At 58.2% G+C, this 27,463-nt stretch overlaps 1 protein-coding gene across 1 annotated transcript in view; it reads right to left on the bottom strand.

Moving 5' to 3' along the window:
- Nucleotides 1–27,463, bottom strand: part of CHD5 (chromodomain helicase DNA binding protein 5) — a 68,231-nt gene that overhangs the window by 40,246 nt on the left and 522 nt on the right. Inside the window, exons 2-10 of the mRNA XM_061160527.1 lie at nt 17,545–17,672; nt 9,501–9,680; nt 6,665–6,783; nt 5,859–6,097; nt 4,242–4,366; nt 2,945–3,068; nt 1,698–1,864; nt 1,283–1,504; nt 77–283 (exon numbers count right to left, since the gene is read on the bottom strand). Coding sequence (XP_061016510.1) covers nt 77–283; nt 1,283–1,504; nt 1,698–1,864; nt 2,945–3,068; nt 4,242–4,366; nt 5,859–6,097; nt 6,665–6,783; nt 9,501–9,680; nt 17,545–17,672 — 1,511 coding nt within the window. The remainder of the gene's footprint in view (nt 1–76; nt 284–1,282; nt 1,505–1,697; nt 1,865–2,944; nt 3,069–4,241; nt 4,367–5,858; nt 6,098–6,664; nt 6,784–9,500; nt 9,681–17,544; nt 17,673–27,463) is intronic.

Raw genomic sequence — 27,463 nt, 5'->3', positions numbered from 1 at the left:
ACAATGTCCCTCACTCAGGGAGCTGGCCAGAGCACCTCACGTCCTAAGCACAGCCGCACGTGCCCAGGTACCTCACCTGGAGCTCCTTTACCCAGGAGCAGTGCCAGTAAGAGAGCCCAGCCCACTTGACGAAGAACTCTCTCTCTGGGATGCCCTCCAGGGGCTTGGGCGGGGGTACACCAGGGTCCACATCAGGCCCCGGCAGCCCAACCATGAAGGGGGCTGGGGGCTCTGTCCACCGCCAGTGCAGGATCCGCTGGACTTTGCCCTTCAGTGGGGGACACTGTGGACAGAGGAAGGTCCCCAAGTTCAGGGCTTAGCTTCAGGTCCCCACCCCAAGGCTCCCTCCGACAGGCTGCTTTGCTCCCCAAGTCAGACAGCACCACAGTGACTCCAAGACACCATCCTGTCCTCAGGAGCCCGCCCATGCCGTGCGGGCAGATGAGGCAATGTGTGTCTGCACACACACGCATGCACACACATACACGCACACGCACAATGGAAGCCCAGATGCACACGGGGTGACCGAGGGCTGGCCCAACCCACAGGGTGGGGTATCCAGCACTGGGGGAGGGCTGGGGACATCTCAGAGCATGGACACCTTCAAACACCTATGGTGACTGGAGGGATGCTCTCCTCTCCCTGCTGAAACTGAGGCTACAGCCCGAGACCTTATGTGACCTTGGGCAAGTCACTTTATCTCCCTGAGCCTCAGTTTTCCCATCTAAAAAATGAAAATAACAAAAGGCCTGGTACTTGAAAACTCAGTAAGCATTAGAGAGACGCCCAGTGAACAGTGGCTGTTTAAGGGCAGTGGCAGGTTTATGACCACCTCTCTTTTCGTAGCTGTTTCCAGCGAGTCTGAAGGGAATTGAGAAGCGGCGCAGGCCTAGGTGAGGCGATGGGCGGGACTCGAGGCGACTGGAGAGGGCTTGGGACTGAGCGGATGGACGATGGGGCGGGGCCAGAACGGGCAGACGCCTTGTGGGCGGGACCTGGACGGGCAGGGGCGGGTCGAGGCCTTGGCAGGCTGGGAGCTCAGAGCTGGTGGGTGGCCAGCGGAGGCGGAGCCTTGATGGCCAGGGCCTGCTGGGGCGGGGCCTAGGTGGGTGGAGGCTGGAGGGGGCTGGAGGGGCCTGGGCGTAGGCCGCGCTGGGCGTGGCCTGGATTGGCGGAGGCGGGGCCTTGATGGATGGGACCTTTGTGAGCAGGGTCCTTGCGGCAGGAGGGACCTAGATATGTCGGGGGTGGGGCGTTCGGCGCGGGCCGGCGTAACACTCACAGTACAGCGCGGGCAGAGCCATTCACCGTTTGGGATCTCGGGAAGCGGCGGGTTGAGGCAGTGCAGGTGGTAGGAGGAGGGGCAGGCGTCGCAGCAGAGCAGCTCGCCTCCGTCCTTGCACACGCGGCAGAACTCCATGTGGTCGTCCTCCTCCTCCTCGCAGCCGCCCTCGTCCTCGTCGTCGTCGTCGTCCTTCGGCTCCCACTGGATCCCTTCCTTCTCCTGGAGGTGGGGGGTGGGGGGAGGCGGGGAGTCCAGGTGGAGGCACCCTGGGCAAGGACGCCCCTCCACCATGGTGCAGCTCCCTCCCTCACTCGCACCGCCCCATGTTCTGCCCCGAGAAGACCATGCAGGGAGGGGTCTGGAAGACCAGGACTGACAAAACCCCCACCCCCGGCGTCTGCCAAGGGCTTACACAGTGGGGACAGCTCCACTTGCCCTCAGGAGCTTTCTCCAGCTCGGGGTCCAGACAGACGAGGTGGTAGGCCCTCGGGCAGGTGTCACACAGAATGATCTCCCCACCCTGCTGGCACACCTCACAGTAGTCCTGGTGGTCCGTCTCGTAGCCATCGCCATCATCAACTGGGGCGGGGGAAGAGGCAGTCATGGAGGGCCGTGTTCCCACTACCCATGCACAACCAATCACCACCACGGGCTGTCCTGGCACATACTAGGCACTCAATAGATGGATGAATGGATGGCAATGGACAGACAGGGTGAACAGAATGATTGAAGAGTAAAGAGGGAAAATCCTTGGGAATCCAGTGGTTAGGACTCTGCACTTTGACTGACTAGGGCTCTCATTCATCCCTAATCAGGGAACTAAGAACAAGCCATTGTGCCCGGCTTCCCTGACAGCCTGCAATGCAGGAGACCCCGGTTCAATTCCTGGGTCAGAAAGATCAGCTGGACAAGGGATAGGGTACCCACTCCAGTATTCTTGGGCTTCCCTGGTGGCTCAGCTGGTAAAGAATCCACCTGGGATGCAGGAGACCTGGGTTCAATCCCTGGGTTGGGAAGATCCCCTGGAGAAGGGAAAGGCTACCCACTCCAGTATTCTGGCCTGGAGAATTCCATGCACTGTATAGTCCATGGGGTCGCAAAGAGTCGGACACAACTAAGTGACTTTCACCATGACTATGCACAGCCAGAAAAAAGAAAAAATGTAAAGGAGTGAAGAGATGGATTGAAAACAAGTAAAAGGAAAGAAGGATGGGAGGGAGGAAAGAGGAATGGAAGAAGAAAGGCAGGTGGATGGACAGAACGATGAATGGACAGATGGATAAAGGGGAGGGAGGAAGGACCGAGGGATGGAAAGAGGGAGGGTGGGTGGGAAGGCTGGGGTGTGGGGGGATAGATGAGTAGAGGGTGGATGACTGAATGGGTGGACGGTGGATGTGGTTAAGAGACAATTCCTTCTCCTGTGCCCCTCTGCCATGCAAATGCCCTGGGGTGACTCACATTATGGGTCCCTAATAGATGTGGACCCACTGAGACAGGACCCCCCTCTCCTAAACACAGAGAGGAGGGTGGTTGAGTAAACACAGGGGACCTGCCTGGCCTGGCTGAGGCCTGAGGATGCCCTTCCCTGCTGCCCAAAGAGGGCTCTGCACTCCACATCCATGTGATGCCCACAGGAACCCTACAAACAGGAAGTCTTACTTCTCTTCTTCTTGCGCCTCCTCTTGCTCTTCTTCCCCAGGGCAGCAGAGCACTCAGAGCGCACGGAGGAGCTGTGGATGCTGGCGCTGTCGAAGTCCGACTCCTCTCGCTCATCCTCCTCGCTCTGCAGGGGCAGGGGAGGGCCCTATGAGCCCAGAGCTGGCCCAAGGGGCTCGTTTCAAGGCTTCTCAGGCCTGGGCAGAGGGTAAGGTATGGCAGGGTACCATGGAAGCTCCGGATACAGGGTGCTGTCTGCAGTTCATCTCATCTTGCCACCCAGCTAAAACACCCCCTAGCCCGCTGGTCCAGGCTGATGGCCTGCCACCCTCCCCAAGCCCTGCTCTCCAGCCCTCATAACTCTCCCTCCACCCTGCCAAACTCCTACACACCCCTCAAGGGAAAGCCCTAGGGAGCCTCCCCCAAGGAGCCTTCCCAGATCTCTCCCTGATGAGACCTGTTGCATAGCCTGTGTGCCAGGTCCGGCCTATTCCCTTTGTATGTCATTGGCTCTCTCCCAGTACATGCACCCAAACCCTTCCAGACTGTGAGCAGCTCCAGAGCAGGGTACACCGAAGTGGAGCAGAAGGCCAAGCACCTTAGTCTTGGCTCAGAAGCTAAGCTGAGTGGGGACACCTGTGGCTCTATGCTCCCCTCCACAGCTACACTTGAGACCTGTTACTTGCCTCTCCCAAGAGACAAAGAGATGGCTTCCATCCCTGCCCCTTTGCAGGGCTGAGCAGGTGAGGGAAACAGGTAACCTATGGGAGCAGGAGGGAGGGATGAATGCCCCCATCCCAGAGAAAGAGGGCTCAAAGGCTCAGATACGGACTTAGGGTCATTCTGAACTGAGTGCCAGAGCTGCCCTTGAAGGGCTGGAGCCCTGCCTGCCCCCACCTGCAGGCCTCCTTCCTGGGCCCACTCTCCTAGCAGACCTGGGCATCCAGGCCCCACCAGGACTCTCCCGCCTGCTGCCCAGATAAAGAGGCAGCTGGGGCCAAGGGAGCTGGGACTGAGCCTCCAGCTCAGCAGGGTGGACAGGAGAAAGAGCTAGAGGCATGGACCACCCAGAGGCCACACTCCAAGGACCCCTGGAAGGATCCAGGCTGACCCCCTCACCAGTCAGGTGGGGACACAAGCCCAGAAGGCAGGCATGTAGCATAGGAAGAGAGAGTGGGGAAGGGGAACAGGACCTGCCCCCTGCCTGGTACAGGAGAATGAACTGACAGCCTGCTTTTCAGTCATCCAATCTTTGCGTGGTGTGCACTCCACACACACTCAGGCTCACACTCGCACTCACCGAGGACCCCTTCTTCCTCTTGCTGCCGACCCCTCCGAAGCGGAACTTGAGCCCAGTCACCTTTCTCCCTTTGCCCTTTTTCTTTGCATCCTTGGAGCCTTTGATCTTCTTCCTCACTCCAGGCCCTGAAAAGCAACACGGCTCGCTCACTTACCACCATGCTTTCACTCAGCCTCACAGGAACCCGGTAAGGAAAGGATCGTTTCTGCTGTCACCCCTTTTCCAACAAAAAAACTGAGGCTCAGAGAGGTGAAATCTTTGCTTAAAGCTGCACAGCAAATAGCAGGGGAGGCCAGAGCATAACCCTGGTCCAGTCTCGGTCCTAGCCACTGCACTGCCATCTTGGAAACAGCCTTGTTTCATCCCTCTCCCCAAAAGGAGCTGTCCCCAGTAAAGCCACAGACTCCCAGGGCCAGCAGAGCCACCAAGGGCACACCCACCTACCTGCAGTCCATACCTGGGCCCTGGAGGGGTAGGCTAGAGCAAGAAGCCCTTCCCCCAGCAGCCAGCCTCCAGGTTGCCCACTGTACCCCTATACTGGTACCACTCAAGACCTCCCCCACCTCTGTGGCCAGTAGAGGTGAGGCTGTGTTTTTATGGAGCTGGCCACAGGATAATTATCCACCTGCGGAGTAACGACCCGCCCCCAGCAGCCTTTCCCACCAGGCTGAGCAGGGAAGGTGGGGGCCTGGAAGCAGATGGCCTCGCCCTCCTCTATCCACATCCACACAGAGAGATGGAGCTGGCAGCCCAGCTGTAACCTCAGTGGCGCCACGGAAAATCTATTTCAATTTTTCAGGCTCTGAATAGGCAGCTCAGGGAATCGATAACTCAGCAGCTGGAGCCCAAGAGGAAATGAGAAAGAAGGCTGGCTGGGCGGCTGGAGAGGGAGTTGAGCGGGAGCAGATGCTGAAGACTGCATCACTTGCCCACCAGGGTCCCTGCAGGACCTAGCAAAGGAATGCATCATCCCAGAGACCAGAGCTGCTTGGGGCAGAAACAAGAGGTCCCCAGTCTCCTCCACCCTCCATCAAAACCCAGGTCATGGCACCAGGAAGGTGAGCTGCAGGTGAGCCCACCATTCAGAGTCTGGGGGACATCAATGGCCCTACCCCCAAGGGGGCCAGAAACCCTCCATTCAGGGCAGAGAAGCCCCTCCCCGTGAACTTCAAGTCACAGACAGCCTCTTCTGTCCCCAGCCAGACACCACCGTGGAGTCCGATTTTGTATCTGGACCTCCTTCCAGGTCTCCCTGGGAGGCCAGCACTGACCACACCCATGCCCACCTAGACCAGGCCCTCAGAAGAGGGATCAATAGGTCATTTTAGGACCTCTTTCCCTGGGAATGGTGCAGCCTCAAACACAAGTTTTCCATGCCTGGGAAAACTCCCAAAACTCTGAGCCCACTGTCCCCTCCACTTGTCCGCCAGCCTCAGAAGGGAGGCAGGACAGATGCTACCACATAGATGAGAAAGGGCGTGTGGATCCAAGGTCAATCAAGGCACTGGGTCCTGGGTAAAGACCTGCCCAGCTGTCCCAGCCACCCCAAGCTATAGGGTCTGGGGGGGGGGGGGGCCTCAGACAGCAGAGCTGGGTGCCACCCACCCGCAGCCATACCCTTGCCCTCTTTGGTCTTGGCCTTGCGGATGGGCACAGGCTGGGGCGCCTGCTGGGGGCTGATGGCCAGTGGAGGTGCGATGGTGACCGTCTCCACGGCCGCAGCCACTGCCGCTGCAGCTGCTGCCGCCGAGCTGCCCTTGAAGGGGTTGTTGGCGCTGAACTCCCGCCACTTGGCACCCAGGACGGTCATCATCTTTGACATGGGGATCTTCGGGTTCTTCTTGGCGATGAGCGGTCTGCATGGGGGTGGGGGGAGGCAGAGGGTGAGGGTAGCCCCATGGAGGGGACGAGACCCCCATGTGACCCCCCAAGGCCCACCCATCTCCTCCTACATTTGGAATATGTGGCAAACTGGGAAAAGTGGGACGAACGGAGGGCCGAAGAAGAGGACCAAGCCAGAGACAGCTGTCCACCCTCAACACCCCTGATTTCCTATTTATAGGGCTGGTCACCTTCTAATTGGGTTTCCAGACCCAATAAGACTGAAGACCCAGAGGCAGGGGCCTCCAGCAGGACCCTGGGAGTCCAGTTCCATTTCTTCTAGAGCTGAGAGTGGCCACAGGGGTTTAAGACCTCGGGACTGACTGAGGCCATCGTTCCTGGAGGCAGGACCAGCAAGGGAGGGCAGGACCATCTGTGGAAGTGGAAGGTCCTGTCCCTTCTGCCAGCTCTGCCCAGGGTCAATGTCAGCCTGACACTCCCCCCACCCCAGGAACCCAGGGCCCTGTCCCTCTGGCTCCCCACTTGGTTCCCCAGGGAGGCTGTCTCCGTGGGTGCCCAGCCATGGTGGCCCCAAGGCCCACCTGAGGAACTGGCTGAAGGCCTTGTAGTTGGTCAGCGTGTGGTAGTCGGCCTCGGAGAACAGGTAGTCCACGTCGTCCAGGCCCCACTCAGCCATGAGCTGCCCCGAGGACTTGGGCTCCTGCAGACACAGGGCCAGAGATGGAATCAAAGGTGGGGGTCCTTCTAACCTGCACCGCCATCCCTGGGGCCCCACCCAGGAGGCCTGGGGAAAGCCGGGGTGATCATGTCTGCAACTTGCAACTTAACAAGAGCAGTTCACACTCCAAACTGAAAATATCCTAGAGCACCCCAGGCCTCCAGTCCCTTGGGCAGTGGGAATGGCTCAGATGCCAGCTTACGAGGGGGTGTGGGACCATGTGTCTGGGTTTAATGCGGGGGTTTGAGGGGAAGCCATGTGCGTGCCCAGGGCAGGAATAAGTACAAGACTCTCTCTGCCCCAGGCTATCACCTTGGGGTAATACAGTCACACTTGGACCTCGTGAAAGGACAGGCTGCTGCTGGGTTCTGGGGCCAGGAAGGTGTGCCCTGGCCAGGGTGGGGCATGGGGCAGTGGCCCAGCTGGGGGCAGAGCCCAGAGAGGGGCCCTCAGCAACTGTTTCACTTTGGGAGCAGGGGCACAGGGAGGTATGTGAGTTCCTAAGGGCACAGAGGTGGCCAGCCCGGGCATCAGGTCACCAAGCAGACCCAGGCTAGCTAGGAAGGGGGATGGCGGATAGTGCTGATTGTGAGATTAGAACCTGCCAGACAGACTCAAGTACCAATCCTGGTTCTGCCACACAGTGTCAGTGAGAGGTGAACAAGCTAACGTCACCTCTCTGTGCCTCAGTTTCCCCATCTGTAAAGTGGGGATAAAGCACCTACTTCATGGAAGGGAAGGAGTTAGCAGAGGTCCTTGGAACAGTGCCCTCACTCTGATTCCCCACTTGTTCCAGGTAGCCCAGCCCCGACCACCGGTCCATTCCACCAATCAGCACACACCACTCCCAGGCTGCATCTTTGGTCCAGGTGGGCATGTGACTTACCCAGTCCAGGCAGGGGCAGTCCTAGGTCTCCTATAAGGAAAACTATAAGGGAGACAAGCCAGCTTCCCCTCCTGCTGGATGGGCCAGTGGGAGTCCAGGAAGCCCTGAGCTGCTGCTACACTTGTTCTCAGCCATGAGGATGCCTGGCCTGAACCCAGAGCTGATCCCACAAAGGCAAAGAAACAGGGCCCTGGATCACACCATCAGGTCCCCCGAACTGGAGTCCCCTTAACCTAGCAGCTCTTGGGGCTGCTGATCTAACAAACCCCTTTGACTCCCTAAGTCCCTCAGGGTTGGGCTGTCTGCTCCAGCAAGATAAGGCCATCTGGGCAGGACACACAGGCTCCCTCAGCCCCAAGGGACCCGCTTCCTGGCCTCCCAATCTCTGTGATGCTTCAGAGGCCCTCCCATGTGGGACCTCCTCCCTGGGCCGACCTGCCCCTGACACACAGTCATTCCTGGAGGCACATCAGGCCTCTGCTCCCACCAGGAAGCAGAGCAACAAGTGGGCAAGCAATGGCATCGCTCCAGGATCACCCTGAATCGCTCCCGTAAGTTCATCTTCCAAAGTTGTCAGTCTCTCAGCTGCTATCAGTCACAGATGACTCACAACACACCAGCCAGCTAATGAGCTCCCCCTGGGTGTCAGGGCACCGCAGGCATTTCCCAACTTCAGTGCCTGACAGTCACCACCTCTGCCTCACCCATCAACCTCTGTACTAATATTTATGGAGTGCTAATCTTCAGATCCACAGCCAGCCCAAACAGAACCTCGGGGAAAGATGGGCAGAAGCAGGAGACTCCTGGGTGTGGTGCTGTCATCTACCCCTGCCCGCCTTACCCTCAGCCCTTCCCCTATCCACGGAGTGGCCTTGAGATTTCCGGAGCCTTGGCTCAGTCACATTGCTCCCCACATTCATGTTCATGAGGAAGAGGCTTCTGCCCCTGGGGAGAGCTATAGGCCCATCACTATAGCTGCCCTGGCTCACGCTCCCTGGGACAGTCTCCTAGACACCCACGCAGGCAGAATTTCAGAACACGTGCTAAGTAAATTCCCCTTCTACAGTAAGCAGAGATGTCCAGCTGCTGCAGCTTTTTTCCTTTCTTTCTTTCTAAGTTTTTAGTTGTACCATGTTCAGTCCCTGAGTCAGGAATATCCCCTGGAGAAGGGCATGGCGATCCAGTCCAGTATTCTTGAGTGGAGAATCGTATAGACAGAGGAGCCCGGTGTCCTATGGTCCATAGGGTCGCAAAGAGTTGGACACGACTGAGCATGCACACATGCAATATATGGGATCTTAGTTCCCAAACTAGGGATTGAGCCCGTACACCCTGCACTGGAAGTGCAGTCTTAACCACTGGACCGCCAGGGAAGTCCCACAGCTGCTGCTTCTTGACAAAAGCTCCGTTTGTTCTATTTTCCCAAACTGTTCTGAGTGAGAGGCTCCTGACACCAAACTTGAGTTCAGACCATCACTCCCCTTGAAAACAGCTCTGCACTAGGCCAGGCAAGACAATGGGCATCAGCAAAAGGCTGCCTGACTTCCTCCCCCAACTCCTAACGGTCATCCCATTGTTGTTTCTGATGTGTCTCGAAGACTTATGGATACAGTATTTCTCACAAACTCGTGTTCACTTCTCCACGTGTGCACATGGATACACTCACACCCCCAGACCCATCTGTCTCTACACCCATTGGTGGGAAAGGAGGCTCTTCAGGCAGGGGCTCTGGGGTCAGAAGGCAGAGAGCTGGCAGCAGGGCCTCAGCCCCCCTCCTGAGAACCCCCCACCCCCAGCCAGGCCTCAGTGTTACCTTGAGGCACCCATCTTCATTGTCATCCTCCTCATCATCTTTCTTTTTCCGCTTAGCTTTTTTCTCCTTCTTGTCCTTGAGTTTTTTCTTCTTCTTTTTATTCGGGGAGTAGTCACTACCTTCACTCTCTGACTTCTCTTCCAGATCCTCTTCATTTTCTGACAGCTCGTCATTGCTCCCCTGGAAGAGAAAGGGGGATGGTGAGGACAACAAGGGCCCCCCAGTCCGAGGCAGCAGCACTGCCCTGCAAGTGGCCTCCTGGAAGAGTCAGTCGGCCCACGCTTTCTGGATAGTCTCAGCCACCAGATCACCAAAGCTCCGATCACCTGGAACCAGCATGGGGCAAGGGTCTCGTCCCCGACGTGACAAACGTGCCGTGCAGGTAAGTCAAGTCATCGTGTGATGCCAGGCTTCACCCTTACAATACACAAGCACAGGGCAGCTGTTTGGACAGCCCCGGAGTGAGATCCAGGCTCTGCCTCAGGTTTCTATGGACTCAGATTGTAACACAAGTGTCAGGGATGACCCTTGGACACACAGAGGACGTGATGCCCAGAGCCAAAAAACAAAATGCAGGCTAGGCTGGAGAGGAGCCCCTGGCTTCTGCCCCGGACCCCACCTCCACACCTCTCTGCTTATCTTTGCATCCTATGGAGTTGTTTGTGTCAAGTGAAACTGTGGTTAACATACAGCGCACGTGCTCAGTGCTCAGTCACTTAGGTTGTATCCAACTCTTTGCAACCCTACGGATTGTAGCCCACCAGGCTCCTTTGTCCATGGGATTCTCTAGGCAAGAATACCGGACTGGTTTTCCATGCCCTTCTCCAGGGGATCTTCCCGACCTGGGGATCGATCCTACATCTTCTGTGTCTCCTGCACTGCAGGTGGGTTCTTTACCCACTGAGCCACCAGGGAAGTCATGCCAGTCTTATCTGCGTGTGGGCTCTCCAGAAGCTGCTAATGAACAAGTCCACCTTCCCCACAGCCCTCATCCTGGCTGCTTCATCTCAACATGAGACAAGGTAATTTAGGCAGCTCTTAAGCTTGGCTTCCTTGATTTAGTTTCCTGTCTGTACAGGCAGAAAATGGCCCATTTATATGGAGATAAGGGTGTTTACAGACAGAGCATCCCCTATTAGAAAGTCACTGTCCCTCTGAGAAAGCTGTGTATTTGGGGTTTTGAAGATGCAAGTGGGCTGAGGGGGCCCCTCCCAGCCAGGGTCTGCAGGAGAGGCCGGGCACAGATGCTCCAAGGAAGATGATGTTTGGCATCGTCATGCTGGTGGTTTACTCTCTCTTCAAGGTGAGCAAAGAGAGGCACAGAAGAGATGAAGAGAGAACTAGGGAGATGAAGGATGTGAGAAGAGGAATGAGGGAGGGAAGAAAAAGAGGAGATGGAGAGGGAGGAGGAAGGAGGGGAGGAGGGAGAGGAGGGCAGGTGGGGGAGGCAAGGAGCAGATGGAAGAGGAGCCGAGCAGATGGAGGGCAGTAAGGACAGTGGGTCTGTCTGTCCAGGCCAACTGCTGCCGTGTCCAGCCACGTTTACAGTCTGAGAGTCTCTTTCCAGGAGGGAGGTTCTCCCTGAGGTACATCTGGGAAAGGACCCACCGATGGGGTCCCTGCACTTCCTGACTCTTCTGCTTGCTCAGCTCACTCTCTGCCTAGGCCGGCTCCCTGCTTCCAAACCGTTTATGCTCATTAAGCTGCTGAGTCAGTGTGCTGGCTGGTGGCTGGCAGGCAGCAGGGCCTGGGCCTTTCCGGAACCCAAGTGTTTCCCTGAATACTGACTCAGTTGGCCACACTGGGCCCCAGGGGCAGTGCACCGGTCCTGGCGACTGCCAGAGCCTGCCCAGGATAGGACAGCCTCACACGCAATCCTGTTCCCAGGGCTCATAGCCACAGCTCCCTGCTCTGCCTCTGTCCTCTGGGGAAGCAGAGGTCACACAGTGATGTCCATTTCCTCTGAGGGTGTAGAGTTCGGCCAGCTTGGAAAGAGCACCCTTCGGAAGACCTGAGAGACAGCAAAGGTAAGGATGGGAGGAGGCAGCCACCACCAGCTTCAGCACCGCGGACAGAGGCTGTGGGGCCCGCCAAGGGAGGGGCTTGGGGCTGGCTCTCACCTACCTACAGACCAGACCAGGGATGAGACAGGAGGACCCACGACAGGTCCTGGGACTCCCTTGGGAGGCTGCAGGACAGAGGCTATCTCTGAGCTATGAAACCCTTGCTAACCAGGGAACTGGGCAAGTCACTGCAACACCCTGATCTCAGTCTCCTCATCTGTGAAATGGGGATGTCTTAAATGGCAGTGAGAGGAACAAAGGAGGTCCTGTGAGAGAAGGCTTTAAACATTTTGAAACAGGGGAGACTCAAGTACCCACGATGCCCCCAATTCTGCTTGGAAGTCGAAGATGCGACCAGGACCACAAGCTGGAGGACCCAACCAGCCTCATCTCCCTCATTTCTGCAAATCCAGACTGGATTAAAGTCAAGTGCATGGACAGTGCCTGCAGCTGGACGACAATTACAGTGCAGCTGGGGCTTCCCTGGTGGCTCAGCAGTAAAGAATTCGCCTGCCAACGCAGGAGACACAGGAGACAGGCATTCGATCCCTGGGTCAGGAAGAGGCAACCCTTCCTTCAACTCTTCCTCCAACTCTTCAACGGGAGGAGGAAATGGAAGCCCACTCCTGTATTCTTGCTTGGAGAATCCCCATGGACAGAGGAGCCTGGTACACTACAGTCCATAGGGTCACAGAGAGTCAGACACGACTGAGCACGCGTGCACGCACACACATGTGCGCACACACAGGCAACAGGAAGGGGCTGTTGTGGCTGCGCCTGTGGGGTGTTTCCCTGGGCATCTGCTGGGAGCCGGCACTACCACATCCCAAGTGCAGGAGCAGTGAGCAGTGGCTGGCGCAGTTCTGAAGGCAGGGCCCAGAGGGAGATAGAGGGAGGAAGAGGAGCAGGGAAGGCCCCTCTGGCAGACACTCTGTCTGTGTGTGCACAGTGCAGGAGGAGCAGGCCTGGCAGAGGGCCCCAAGCTGGGCACTGCCAGGAGGATTGGTCCAGCAGCCACTTTGGGTCTAAGTGGGGAAGCAGGAGGGCAAAGTTCCTTCTAGAGGAATGAGCTGGAGTGACACCGGGCAGGTCAGTGGCCCCAATCATCCACTAGGGTGACAACGATGGCAGCCTCCCATTTCACAGAATGGGGAGACCCTCCTCACCCCATCTACCTGCATCAAGGAAAGCCAGTCAGAAAGAAGAGGTGGTTCCCCAATTCTCCAACTCCCCACCCATTCCCTAATCTCCTCTGTGCCCTTCCTTCTCGCCCCACCAAAATGAGGCTCAGCTTGCCTGGTCCACCCCTATCTGTACCCCAATCTCACCCAAGCCCTCTTGCTCACACAGCCAGGGGCAGGGGGGTTGGTGGCCAGTAGGACAGGTCTTTGGGGATGAGTTTCCCACTGGTCTAATAATTCTGTACACACAGCACCTCTCTGCATCCATCGAGACCAGGGCCTCCTTTCTCCTGTGTTTTGTTTTTCCAAAATCTTCCCTTGCAGACAAAGGGGCAAAAGGAAGGGCAGCACATGGTTCTGAAAACAACTGGAAGAGGGGGCACCCATCAGCAGGGCCCGGAGGGGTGCAGAGCAGCCAGTGGCCAGAAGGGCAGGAAGGACCAAAAACTAGGAGTAGACCAGCCATATGGCATCTTGAAACTTTCGGGGGTGGTGCGGGCCAAGCCACATTCACAAGGTAGGTAAAGGCACAGGACAAAAATGCCCTAAAAAAGTCCCTAAAGCAACCTCAGCCCCAAGCCACCTGGGCTCTGAACATCAGGACTCATCAGGCTGTGACCTTGACGCTGTCCTCTGGGCTGCAGCTGCCCCGGGTGTGACTCCAGAGGACGCCCCTGATGGTCAAAGAACCCAAGTGAACTTGGAGTCCCAACAGAATCCATGTGCAAAACTGCCTTAGATGCTACTCCCAGGCTGGGCATGTGAGGACTTGGGGGTAGGCAGAAGGGGGTCTCCACCCTGAGCCTTGGGCCCATGAAAGGCACAGTAAGCCACCAGTGCAGGCCCTGGGGATCCCTAGCGGGCAGCCAGTGTCCACCCTCCCACCCTCCCTGCAGCTCTGCAGATGTCTCTCCATCCAGGCCTTCCATCTCCCTCTCCCTTCCTTCTATGCCTGAGCTTGGCACACACCACATCTCTCAAAAAGGAGGCATTTCAACTTAAAAGGAGGGACTCAGAGAGTTGGTCATTCTCAAATTGGGGTCCTTCAAGATTGAGAGGGAAAAAGAAAGAATGAAATATGAGCCTTCCCATTCACGAGTGTTATAAACAGTTATAATTTAGCACTGAATAATTGGTTGCTATGGTAACCGCTGCAGTACAGGTTGAAATCATCTCTCCCTCCTGCGCTGGGTCTGACAAGGAGCTTCATCTACATATGCTCAGGTTCCGGCCGAAGCCCGGTTATTTTATGTAAATCAGAATTCACGACTCGCTGCCTGTCCCCCCACCCAGTCCCCCCCCAAAAGCCTGCTGCTGCATGGGTTCCACCACCTGGGGGGCCCTCTGCTCCCTCCACCCATGGTCTTGGGTTGGAGCCACCTGGATGGAGATGAAAAAGAGCAAAGGGGTGACATCCCCCTCACCCACATCATGAGAACTCGGGTCTGCAGGCGGGTGGAGGAGCAGGCAGTGAGCACACAGTGGCCGAAATCCCTCTCTCCAGCAGTAGCGTGTTTAGACCTTGGAAATCTGACAGCTGCCAAGCCAGGCTCTCAGCAGTGCGGTGGTGAGGGGTGGGGGGGCAGCAATGGTCCGAAAGCCACATTGGGGGCCTGCCTGGCACTGCCCAGGCTCCTGCAGCCCTCCAGTCTCCCCTGGCCTCCATTCCCTCTGAGATCTGGAACTGCATCTCAGTGGAGAGAGGAAGGAGAGAGGGTGAGGAAGTGAGAGGAGGGAGAGAGGAAAGGATGGGGGAGAGGGCAGGAAGACGATGAGGTGGGCAGGGAAGAAATGCAGAGGGGCGAAGAGGAGGACAAGGGAAGCCAGGGAAGAGGTAGCAAGAGACGGGTCCCTCACAGAGGCCAAGTTCCGGCCATGGCAGTGAGAGCTGGGCTCAGAGACAAAAACAAAACCCTGTGTCCAGGTAGGGCTGGAGAAAGGAGACGAGAGACCTGGGTGATCAGGGTGATCCCAGCATGCGGATGACAGGCACCAGCCCTCCTGTCCTCAGAAGCCACCAGCCCCTCTCCCCTGGCCACACGCCCCTCAGCCAGCCCCCGCCTCACTGCCGCCAAGACTCTGCCCACATCCTGCCTCCTTCCTGACCAGGGCCTCGGGGAGGGGCCTGCTGTACCCAGGATCCAGGAAGGCCAGAGAAAGCTCACCCCCACCTGGAGCTGGGAAGGGAGGCCACAGGCTCCCGGTGCTCCCCTCATGGGCCTTCATCACCATTTGGGAGCCGGGCAGAGACCCAGCCTGAGGCCTGAGACCAAGGGCCAGATGGAACAGCCCACGCTGGCCCAGCCTCCCTCCCTGTCCCAGGAAAGAAGCTGAAAGAGAGAAATCGCTGAGGACGCGGGGAAGGAGGTGCCTGTGCTCAGCCCCAGGACCCAGAATCCCCCTCCACCCATATCCAGGGAGCCCCGGGTCTGGGGGGTGAGCCCAGTGGCCGCAGCAGGTCCAGATTTCACAGCTTCGACCAAAAAGTCGACCCCTGCATCTCAGGGCCCCACCAGCCCCACACCATCTATTCTCTACTCCCAACAAGGACAGACCTGCAGGCCAGGGTGGGGAGAGGAGCTGCAGCAGGTCCCCCCATTGCATGGGGCCCGGTCCATTGCATCTCCCTGATGGGAGCCTCCAGGCAGGGGTCCCCCTCTTCCTCTCTCCTGCATCCACTTCCTCTCTTGGATAATGGGGACAGGACGCTTCAGCTCACAAACCTTCCCACACACAGCCCTGGGTTTAGGGGTGGGGTGTCCTGGGAGGGGACAGACCTGCTGATCAGGGAGCCTAGGATGCCAGGAGCGGGCGGTCAGGACAAAGCTGAGGCGCAAAAGTGATGCAGAGCAGAGTGTCGGACAGGGGTGGTGCTGGGCCCGGCGGAGACTCAGGCCCCTCCAGGGGCAGAAAGGGCAGTCTAATGCACCCGAGGAGACAAACAGCCTGGCAGGGCCTCAGAGGGCAGGGAGAGGCTCAGGGACAGCCGAGGTCAGGAGCCTGGACAGGGCAGCTGTCCTATCAGGGCCTCCCAGAAGCAAGGACAGCAGCACAGCGGGCAGTCTTGGAGAGGAATGCTGACCCCTAGCTCCAGGAGCAGCACAGACAGGACACACCTGTGAGGTTCCAGCTGGAGGAGGCGGGGCTGACCCCTCCCTGCCTCAGTCCCCGAGCTCCTGACAGGCCAGCTCCAGCTGACCACCATGAGAACCCGGGGGCACGGTCCAGGGCAGGGCCCGCCCTCCAGACACTTGTAAGGTAACACTCTGGATGTCCCCAAGGCTACTGGCCTTTCCCGTGGCACCGGTCATATGAAGGCTCCCCCCTCCCGGCCCACATCTGATTTGCCCCCGAACAAGGGACTGGGGACAAAGTGATCACCACCCCCTTACCGCAGACACAGAAGTGAGGCTCAGACAGGTACGAGCAGTGGTCTGGGGAGATCTGGGGAAGAATCCAACCCACCATGGCCTGCCGGGCATCACAGGCCTTTTGTCTTCAGGGGTCTCCTCCTCCCCACCCCCTGCAGCATCTTCAAGGACCTTCCATAGCGAAGTCATAACACTCCCCACCTCGCCACTGCCCCCACACAAAGCCTTGCAAGGGACAAGCCAGAGGCCCATGGTGGCCTTTGAAGCACATCAGAGAGTTCCAGCAGGCTCCACATACAAGCAAATTGCTACTCTACCCCCAGGGTCACCAAGCCCATTAACACCTCCCCCCCAGCCTCCCCTGCGAGGCTGGACCAGGAAGGTCTCCTCTGGACAGAGGAGGCGAGAAAGCCAGAGAACTGACAGCACTTCCCCTCCAAAAATCCCACAGGCCAGGGGAGGACCAGGCTGGGGGGACAGGCTGCTGGACATCCCTGGGGCCAGATCTCAGCCATGTTGCTGTGACCCTGGGCAAGTTCATCTCTTGAGCCTCCTCTGTAAAGCAGGGTGCACACCACCCCCTCCCCATAAGACTACCTGGAGGATGGGGTAACTCCAAGGAGAGGTGGCAGCTCCCACATAGTGGGAGACAGGAGTCCCCACGTTGCCCTAGGATCATCCCCTCTGAGTGCAAGGGGCTTTAAGCTGCAAGTCGGCCCCAGGTTGCTCCTCTGCCAGGAGGTGATGATCATCTGACCCCAATTCCCAACGTCAATGTTGAGGATAAAGTGATTCTGTGTGGAGTGTTCTGGAAATGTGCACTCAAATTACTCGTAAGAGACCCATCCCATACTCAGGTCTCCTTATTCTTCTCCCACTTTGATCACATTCCTCAGGATCCCAAGTCCAACAGGTTGGATGCAGCAAATCCGAGGGACAGACGCCTGCCAGTGATGGCAGAAGGTGCTGCCCAGGGCACTGAGGAAGTGGACACAGAGGCAGGGGACACAGGTGCAAGCGGGAATAAAGGCCCTTCCGTGAAGAGGTGCAAGCGCCGGGGACCCCGTGTTGTCATGGCCTAGGTCAGCCACCAAGGGGAAAAGAATAAACACCCCAGAACACCCTGATTAAGAAGACAGCACACCTGGGAACTCCCTGGTGGGCCGGTGGTTAGGACTCTGCACTTTCACTGCTGAGCGCCTGGGTTTGATCCCTGGTCAGGGAACTAAAGTTGATGGGACACGACGTGAGATCCATCTCGGGCAGGTATCGGTGGGCACTGTGCATGGTAGATGCCAGTTTTGCCGTTCTCACACAAGCTCAGTTCTCAGGACACACCCTCCCCCGCTGGAAGGTTCTGGGAGCCCAGGTCTTTCTCCACAGGCCCAGGAGGAGCAGCCAAGCCCCCCACAGCCCCGGCCCTGCTCACCTCTTTCTTCTTCCTCTTCCCTTTGGACCTGTTCTCCTTGAGCTTCTTGGGCTTTTTCTTCTTGGGGAGGCTCACAGGCTCCTCCGGGAAAAAGTCATCGAAGACTTCAAGGCCACCATCTTCTTCTTCTGAAGGAATAAGAAGGGGGAGGGAGTTAACTCTGCTTCTTCCTTTAGGGAGAGCCACTCCCCAACCCAGGAACAGAGTGAGAGGCAGGGCCACTGGACAGCAAGCTCCTCTGCCATCCAACTGTCCCAGGCCCACCCACCCCTCCCTGCCCCCACTTAAAGCCCACCCCTTCTCCCTCCACCTAGTTCCCCTGCCCCAACCCCTCAAAGTCATCCCCCAGACCCACTGAGTGGAACCCAGCCCCTCGGGCCATGTCACACCATTCCACTTCTCTGGGCCTTTCCTCCTGTCATCTGTGAAATGGGACAATAACCATCTTCCTCACTACAACAGTGCTCCAGAAACTGAAACAAAAACAACTAATTTTGTTGACTAACAAGCCGAGCTTTATTGACCCAGCTCCCTGGGAAGAAAGCAGCTCCACAGAGTCAGAAAGCCATCTCCAGCTGGCCCAGGGAGGGTCAGGGCCTACCTCCCCTCCAGAGGCCCACAGTGGGGCCAGGAGACAGCTCATGCGTGCGGGTAACATCACCCTAGGTGATGCCAGGTGGGCCGTGGGGCAAGTGCCTGGGAGTTTGGAGGAGAGACCAGCGGGGCGGAGGCCAGGACCCCCCTTAATGGGGACTGCCCCGCCACCTGGCCTAGTCCCCACCTGCACCCACACAGGCCCATCCCCGTCACGTGGACCCAGACCGGCATAGCAGGTGCCAAACACACTCCACTGGGTGCTCCGGACAGTGTGGCAGTCGACAGAGAGAGGTGTGTTTTCTAGAAACCGCCTGCCTTTCCTGAATTCCTTGCACTTTCATGCAGCCAAAAGGCCAGGTGAGCAGACAAATATGTCACGTGGGCATCTCTGTGCTTCTCGACACCCCCCAAAGGGAGCATGTGGCTGGGGTCTAACTCCCACCCAGGATGTCAGGGGGATTAAAGGGTATGAGCCCTGAGTTCTGTGGGGCTGGGGTGAAGGTGGGGAATGGGAGGGTCCTCTTGGGGGCAAACGGCAGCAAGACGACACGGGAAGAACAAACACCCAGAGACATCCCTGCTGGTGCAGTGGATAAGACTTTGAGCTCCCAATGCAGGAGGCCCAGGTTCAACCCCTAGTCAGAGAACTGGATCCCACACGTCACAACTAGGAGTTCACATGCCTCAACTAAAGATCCCACGTGCTAAGTCACTTCAGTTGTGTCCAAAATCTTTGCGACCCCATGGACTGTAGCCCACCAGGCTCCTCTGTCCATGGGGTTCTCTAGGAAAGAATAGTGGAGTGGGTTGCCATGCCCTTTTCCAGGGGATCTTCCTGACCCAGGGATCAAACCCTCATCTCTTATGTCCCCCGCATTGGCAGGTGAGTTCTTTATCACTAGCGCCACCTGGGAAGCCCAGAGATTCCCCCATGCTGCAGCAAAGATCCAAGAGCCCACGTACTGCAATTATGATACAGCGCAGCCAAATAAATAATTTTTTTAAGTATATAAAATGCCATTAAAAAAAAAAAACACCTAGAGGAGAGCTACATCTGCCCTTCCGGGATGAAGGAAGATTCCAAAATGAGCCAGTCGAACCTCCAAAGGGTCCACCAAAGGAGCTTCAAGAAAGCCAGTCCCCCACACCAGCAGCTTGTCCCCCACCCCCACCCTCATGGCCCATGTGGACAGGGCAGGGGCACAGAGAGAAGCACCGGGGGGTGGGGGACAGGATGGGGAGTCTCACTTAGCCTCAGGCTGGCCTCTGAGAGGGACCCCACTGTGAGACTGACACCCTGGGGGACCCTGAGGAAGGCGAGACGTGCCAGGGCCACCCAGGGGACTTTCCTCTGGGAAATGGACCGAGTGTCCTCGATGAATCAAGTTTAAATAACAGCCCCCCCCCCCCCCCCGCCAGGATGCCTTCTAGAGCAAAACATCCTGGCTGCTGAATGTGTCAGACCCACAGATGTTTGGACACACATCTGCACCCTGGACACCCCCAACATCCTTCCACCCATCCTCCACAGGGGTCTACTCTAGGGCCTGGGGCCTTCCCAGGTGGCCCTGGTGGTAAAGAAGACAATGCAGGAGACATAACAGATGTGGGATCAATCTCTGGGTTCGGGAAGATCCCCTGGAGGAGGGCATGGCAACCCACTCCAATATTCTTACCTGGAGAATCCCATGGACAGAGGAGCCTGGCGGCTACAGTCCAGAGAATCACAAAGAGTCAGGCATGACCAAAGCGACTTAGCACACAGTCAGGGGCCTGAGACCCCTGTTCCCCACAGTCACCAGTGGGGAGGGGGAAGGTGCCCCTGGTCACACTCTGAATACAGCTAGAGGGCGCTGGCGACCCAGTGAATGCCCCCCTATGCCCTGGAGGGTCATCTCCCACACGTTCCACTCCCTACCTGGGGAAAGTAAGGGCTGCACCACCGACTGGGCACCCCTCTGCACCAGGGTCTCCTCCAGGGTAGCCAAGGGCCTGTGGCCTGACCCCCCCACCCCCCGCCATCTTGCACAGCAGAGGTCAGTCCACTGGAGCAGGCGGCAGGGCACACCCGAGTCCCAGCCCCTCCCCATCCTGCCAGGTGGATGACAGACGTGGAGAGAGCCAACTCCAGGCAGGTGAGGGAGCTGTCACGGAGGAAGGAATGACCTGAGGGTGGGCTGAGTGCTGGCCATCCCCGGGAGGCTCACTCAGTGGTCCTGACCAGCAGAGGGGGGCAGTGCCGAGGACCCTGTGGAGGGCACAGCTGCTGTGGCTGGCACAAGGGCCAGGCAGTGAGGGTGGGCCCAAAGCTGGGATTCACGTGGGCAGGCTTTGAGGGGAGCCGGGCAGAGGAGGCAGGAACCAACCCCATCCTGTCCCCTGGACCCTGACGTGGGAGGGGTAAAGATTCTCGTGCCAGTTGGAAAGGTGCAGGGGCACCCCCAAAGCCATCCGGGAGTGGAGGGCTCTGGGGAACAACGACATGGTTGGTGGGGAGCCAGGCTGGGAATCCGATGCCCGTCCACGCCTGCCCACTCCCCCACCCACCTCCACCTCCCCTGGAGCTGCAAAGAGACCGCCTGGGCAGAGCCGCCCCCGCACCCTGGCAATGCCCAGCACAGTTATGTAACAGGCTCAGCTGATGCAATCGGGAGGGGGCCTCTCCCTCCTCCCCCTCCTCCGGCCTCCTCCCCACATCCCCCGTCCCCTCAGCAGGGCAGTTCCCCAGACTGGGGAGGCCAGCCCAGCACACAGTCACAGACTGACCGGCTGGCGGGCACAGACAAGGGGATGTGCAGGTGGCTGCAGGAGATTCGAGAAGAACGCTGGGATCACCCATGGGCGGTGCCCCATCCTGCCTGGGAACGGGGTAGGGGCATCTCAAGCCTTAAGCACAGCTCCGGCCTCAGAGGATAAGGCCTCAGGCCCTCGGCCCCTGGACAGACCTCTCCCTCCATTCCCAGGAGACCTCACAGCCCAGGGCCATCTGCCTGGTTAAATTCCTCCTCTGGGAAGGTTCCAGACTGGCACACGATGAACGGGACCCCACGCTGCCCACCCACACTGTCTTCTCCCAGACGGCTTCTGGTAGCCCTGAGGACCCCCAGGGCTGACTTTCTGTGACAGTGCTCCCACAAACCCCCATAATTCCCGCCCAGCCCTGCCCCCTCCTCTGTCTTCTGAGCTTCTTCCAGAACCAGACCTGAGGAGTCATATCCAAGCAACCCTTCCTGGTGCCCCTCCCAGAGACCGGGCATCCACCCCCTCCCCAGGGCATCCAGCCAGTAGTAACGTGGGAGCCCGCACTCCCTGGGGTGAGGCCACCAAAGAGAAGCAGCCTCAGGACTCCTCATCCTGCCGGCTCCCAGCCCCGCCTGGCTCCCAGCTCTGCCTGGCTGCCCCACAGCCCTTCCAGGCTGCCTGGCAGTGTCCTCCCGCACCAACCAGGGCCCCAGGCTCCATCGATCCCAGACAGGCTATAATTAGGACCCATTTGCCCTGTTCTGTCTCCCAGGCCAGGGGAGGGGGCAGGGGAGGCTGCTTCAGAAACAAGACAGGGGGACATGTGGGGGACCGTGAACACAGGTACCTTCTGTGGCTTTTCCCCGAGTTTATGCCCAGCCCCTCACCAACTCCCTGCACACACTGGCTTAGCCCTGAGGGACACCCCAGGCTGCTCAACAGTCTGCAGCCCAGGCAAGGGGGATGGACCCATACCAGAGAAACACCTTACAACAGTGGATCTACCTACCGCCTGCACCAGGCTCGAAGCAGGTAGCATATGTTTGTTTATAGGACTTCATCTACTCCACACAGCAACCCGGGGAGACAGTAATATTACCCTCATTTGCAGATGAGGAAACAGGCTCCAAGGATCTCATCACTTGCCCACTTCTCAGTCTCACAGCTGGCAGGCGGCAGAGCCAGGATAGAACTCTGGCCGGTGGTCCCCACACCTGCCCCTCCCTCCAGGTGTAGGACCCCCCCCCCCGCCCGCCCAACAGAACTTAGCCCTTCCTTGCACCTACTTAACAAGCATTTAAACAGCACTGCCCCTGTGTCATGCTTGTATGTGCCCTGGGGACGCTGAGGTGACTCAGGCTGGCCCCTGCTCTGGAAGGTCATCAGGGCTCCCTTGGGGTGGGCGTCGTCTGAGCTAGTCCACCCCAAGTCCCCAAGCTCTGCCCACCCCCTGCCCCTGTCCTCTGGGGAGGGGCAGCAGCAGAGCTCAGAGGGGCCTGGGTAAGAGTGCAGCCCCCCAGGCAACTTAGCAAACACAAGGTGATCAGAGCAGAAGAAAAACATGATTGTGAAAGGAAGAGTTAGGTCATCTGATTCCGGGCAGCTGATGGATCTAGGGAGGCGGAGCCAGGAGCCAGATCAAGAGCTCCATCACAGAGGTCCAAAAGAGTGAGCAAATGTCAGTGATGGGGACCCAGCCCAGCGTCCACCCTCTCCTCCAGGGCCTGGGGAGAGGGGCTCCTTCCGTTCCCCCAGACAGGAGACAAGACCACCTGGTGGCCAGGAGGAGGGACAGGGGAGCACAGGCTTCAAACCCCCGCCCCTGCCTGGTGGGTGGCCCCCAGCCCCTTCTCCCCTGAGCTCACATCTTCATCCTTATAATGGGCTGAGTCCTGGGAATTCCCTGGTGGTCCGGTGGTTAGGATTCCACACTTCCACTGCCAAAGGCACGTATGATCCCTAGTTGGGCAACTAAGATCCTCCCAAGCCGAGTGACGTGGCCAAAAATCAATCAATAAATAAAAATTAAACAACAAACAGGCCAAGCACTGCCTTTCTCATGGGATGATGAACTAGAAACTGTGAGATGCAACTGAAGTGCTTGGCAATGGCAGGTGGGGCCCAGGACCTCAGGAAGGTTAGGATGGTGGGAACTGAAGGACTTGGGGGTTCAGGCATTGCTGGGCCAGGGGTTCTCAGGGCCACTCTAGGGCCGACCAAGGAGGGGCCACCAAGACTAAGGTTCCCATCAGTCCCCAGAGTGCCCCCACATCATGGGCCTCCACAGATAACGGCAGGGGCGGGGGGGGGGGGGGGCAGTACTTCTGCTCAGGAGAGGATTAATAATTTATTTATGACATTTAACAAAACCCAGACATCACCTCATTGGCGTCTCATCAAAGAGCCAGTCCTGCGCACCATGGGCAGGCAGCAGGAGGGGGGAACAGGGCAGGCTTTTACCCTAAGGGACTGGGGCCCGGAAAGAGTGAGGAGGGAGGAGGGTGAGGGCCCAGAGCACTGCCAGGGAGGAGGAGGAAAGAGAGGCAGGAGGGGGGAGATGGGGAGAGAACCCTGGAAGGCCAGGGACACATGAGGGAAAGAGAGGGACAGCCAGACAGAGAGAAGCAAAGACTCAGGGAAGACAGACTTGGAGAACAGACAAAGGGACAGACAGGAAGACAAAGTGAGAAGACAAACAGAGAGAGGGAAATAAGGACAGAACCAAAGGCAGAAAGTCTCAAAAGTTCTACCTGCAAACCCCCCAGAAGATCAGACACTATATAGTATGTTCAGTACTTGGCTCAGAGAAGGCATGCAAGAAATCTGTGCTGGGTGGGTGAGTAGATGGATGGATAGACAGATGATGGATGGATGGACAGACAGATGAATAGATGAATGGACCAATGGATGGGTGGATGGACTGGACAGATAAATGGATGGGTGGACAGATGGATGGATGGATGGATTCCGTTCAGTTCAGTCACTCAGTCATGTCTGACTCTTTGTGACCCCATGGACTGCAGCACACCAGGAGGATGGATGATGGATAAATAGATAAATGGATGGATGGATGGATGGGTGGATGGATGGATGGAGACTGCGTTGGATGGATGGAGGGATGATGAGTGGGTATGATGGCTAGCCAGTGGGTGGTGGGTGTATATGGTTAGTTAGTTTTGTGGTTAGATGGGTAGATGTTCAGAGAGTACATACATGGGTGGGTGGATGAACAAGTGAGTGGGTGATTGAATGAACTGATGAAATAATAGATCAATTGGGAATGAAGGGAGTCTCTCACAGGCCAAGCCACTGATCAAAGAGTGCTGATACTGTGCCTCCCTCCTCTCAGCAAAACATATTAAATATGATCAGGCTCCCACCATTTCCCCAATGGCGGGGGAACAGGTTAAGAAGACATAGACCTTTGGGAATCATGGTGCTCTCTGCCTCCTGCTCTCTGTGCCCACAGAAGCCTAGGTGGGGCCCAGTCCTGTGGGCTAGGGGTGCATGGGCCAGGCAAGTGCCAGAGTGGTCCTACTACCTGGCCAGGAGAGAAGCTGGGCTCACCAGCTCTAGGAAACCCACCCCCTCTGACTGTGTGGGATGGAAAGGCTGGGCCTACCAGGCAGGGACCTCTGAGGAAAAGGCCTGGAGTGCCAAGCCCTCTTCTCCCTTCCTCCCCACCTCCCTCCAGCCCCTCACGCCCAGGCTCCCTGCCCCCAGCTTACCAGATGAGGGTGCATGTCTCGGAAGCATTTCCTTGGGGAAAGCAGGCCAACTGCCCCCCTTGGATGGTGCTAATTATAAGCCACACTTTATGGGCACCTATTATGTGCTGGGCACTGTGACCTACATGTTCCACATGCACCATCTCACCAGTCCTCATAATAACCCCTCTATGAGGTAGCTGGTGCCACACTCCCATTCCACAAGTGGGGACACTGAGGCAGAGGGACCAGGTGTTCTGCCCAAGGTCAGGCCACGAACAAGCAGCAGAGGTGTAGCCACTGAAGCCCACTGAATCGTGGACTAGCCCACTGAATCCCCAAGAGACTCTGGCAGCCAGGGTCCCTGTGCCCAAGAAGCAGGCACCCTGCCCTCTTCCTCCAAGCCCCTCTCCTCCCTCCTCCTCACCCACTGGCCTCAATGCCAGAGAGCTGGCCTGGGCAAATCTGGGTGGCAAGAACACTGCTGAGGAGGGTGGGAGACAGGCGGACCAAGGAAAGTAGATGTGACAAGTACTGAGCCCACCACAGCAGATTGAAAACTTGGCGTGACAGCTCCCAGTACACCGGCTCCCCCACCAGCAAACTGCCACATGCTGGACCTGTCGGACCTGCATCCCTGTGGGCCACGGTCACCAGCTCAGGTTGACGGTTGCAGAGAGGCCGAAGGGGAGGACAGGGGCCCAGGCAGCCAGCACTTCAGGAGAGACACAAGGCCTAGACTGAGGCTGTCATTATGTCCAGAGGTCAGGGTGACCCAGGGACCCCCCAGCCCTCAGACCCCAAGAATGAGCCCCTCTCTCCAGCACCCACAGTGCCAGGCACAGTGGGTGGTCACAGGGTCAACCTCAAGGGGGGGAAGCCCACTGATGCAAGTCAGCTGATGATAATATTCCAGAGAAATACTGTCAAGAAAAGGAAGCATTAAAACGGGCCTGGGAATGAGAGGGTGGGCCTACGCTCAGCCGGGAGCTGGAGACCCGAGTAGCAGGAAGGAGGCAGTCGTGAGCCGGGAAATATTGGGTCTGGCAGAGGTCACAGTCAATGTTCAGGGCAGGATGGAACCTGGGGGGTTCCAGAAGAATCTAGAAGGCTAATACATGAGCAAGGAGGTGGGAAGTGGCACTGGGGGTGGAGTAGAACAGGGGTTTTGCAGTCAGTTCACACCAGTGGGCTGGGGTCTGCTTTGTGTTTACAGAGGTGACCCTGGCTGCCGAGCAGAGTGTGGTCAGTGAGGACTGGTTAGGAGGCTCTGCAGTGGACCAGGTAGAGGGGACAGTGGCTGGGACACAGAGAGGGGCTAGGAGCTCAGGAAGGCTCAGGACACGCTCTGAAGGTGTCTCCCTGGGGTCAAGCACCTGGTCTTGTGGAAGGACAAGCTGTAGTCTCTGCTTGGCAGGGCTTTGAGGGGCTTCCTAGAGACCCTGGGGCCAACCCTACCCCCCACACCTGCCTGGAGCAATGGATGCAAGCAGGAGGGAGACAAGGTGGTGGGCAGGCGACTCTGGCCAAGGCCCAAGCCCTCTGGCCCTAAAGGAGTGAGCTGGGTGCCCATCGGCCTGGGGCCACTTCCCTGGCCACCTCCTCTCCCCACTCTCGGAGCCTTGACACAACCAGAGAGATTCAGAGAGTATGGCACAGGGGGACAGAGGACCCCATCAGGGGGTTGGTAAAGTCTTGGAAATAAACCTGTTCATGCACTCTCAGCTGTCCACTGCCCCCATCAACCAGTGCCACAAAGGGCCACGCCCCGAGTGCCATGCACCAAGGAAGCCAGTAACCAGCTTTCCCTAAGCCAGCTTCCGCGGTAGAAAACAGCCCTGAGTTTCAGTGCCTGTGTTGGGCCTCTGTGTTCCCTTCCAGGAAATGGGCCTAATTCCCTGGCCCCCACGATGTAAGAGTCAACCATTGTCCAAGCAACTCCGCCCATGTGGGGCCACCTCACCCCCAATCCCCTCACCCCAGCAGGCCCTTTGCAAACTTGGCCAAACTATCTGAAGAGCAGGGTGAGGCCCCAGTCACCATGTTAAAGGAAGCAAACAAGTGGGAAGGGGTGAGGAGGCCCCCCCAGTGGGCGTGGCCACCTGGTGGGAATCCCCTCTAGGAAGAGACAGAACTGCCACCTGGGTCCTTCCCTTCTCACCTCCTGCATGCAGGAGTTGAGGTGCCAATGTGCGGAATACTCTTGCCCCTGGAAAAGGGGCTCCGGGGGCCAAACAGCACACTCAAGGGCGAGGAAGGGCTCCCGCAGTTCCCGCAAGTCCCCTGGGAGGCCAGAAGGGGCCATGACTTGGTGTGGGGACGCTGAGATGTGACAGAGTCCTCCGGAAGGGAACGAAGACGGCCGGCCCACAGTGTGAGACCCTGCCCAGCTGTGCCGGGAGGGGAACGTCCCAAACACATTGTGAGCAGTTAAGTAAGGAATGATCCTGCAAGGTTGCCCCTGAGGCACAAGCCCTGTTTTCTGCTGAATTCAGGAGAGGGATGGAAAGGCAGGGGCGGTGGCCCTGGGAGTCAGGCCCGGAGCCAAAGCAGGGTGGGCTGGGAACACCACTAGGCGGGCGACCGCGGGCTGGAGACGCCGGCCGGCGCTAGGGCGCGCCAGGACGACGCCGGCGGCCCGGGCAAAGTGCTGGGGAGCGGCGGTCGCGGCACTCGGCGGCCGGGAACCGGGAGCGGAGTCCGAGCCCGCGCGCCTCAGCCTGGAGCCTTCGTGGGCCCGGAGGGAAGTCGCCCCTGCCTGGGCGCTCGCCCGGTCCCCTAGTCCGTCCCGTCCTCCGCCCGCTCCGGGCCCCACCCAGCCCACCCAGGAGCCGAGATAGGCCGGGTCCCGGTATCTGGTCCCGCCAGCCCCG

This window comes from Dama dama, chromosome 14, assembly GCF_033118175.1.
Source record: "Dama dama isolate Ldn47 chromosome 14, ASM3311817v1, whole genome shotgun sequence".
Lineage (NCBI taxonomy): Eukaryota > Metazoa > Chordata > Mammalia > Artiodactyla > Cervidae > Dama > Dama dama.
The sequence above is the reverse complement of the archived record's forward strand: the minus strand, read 5'-3'. Positions and strand labels throughout refer to the sequence as shown.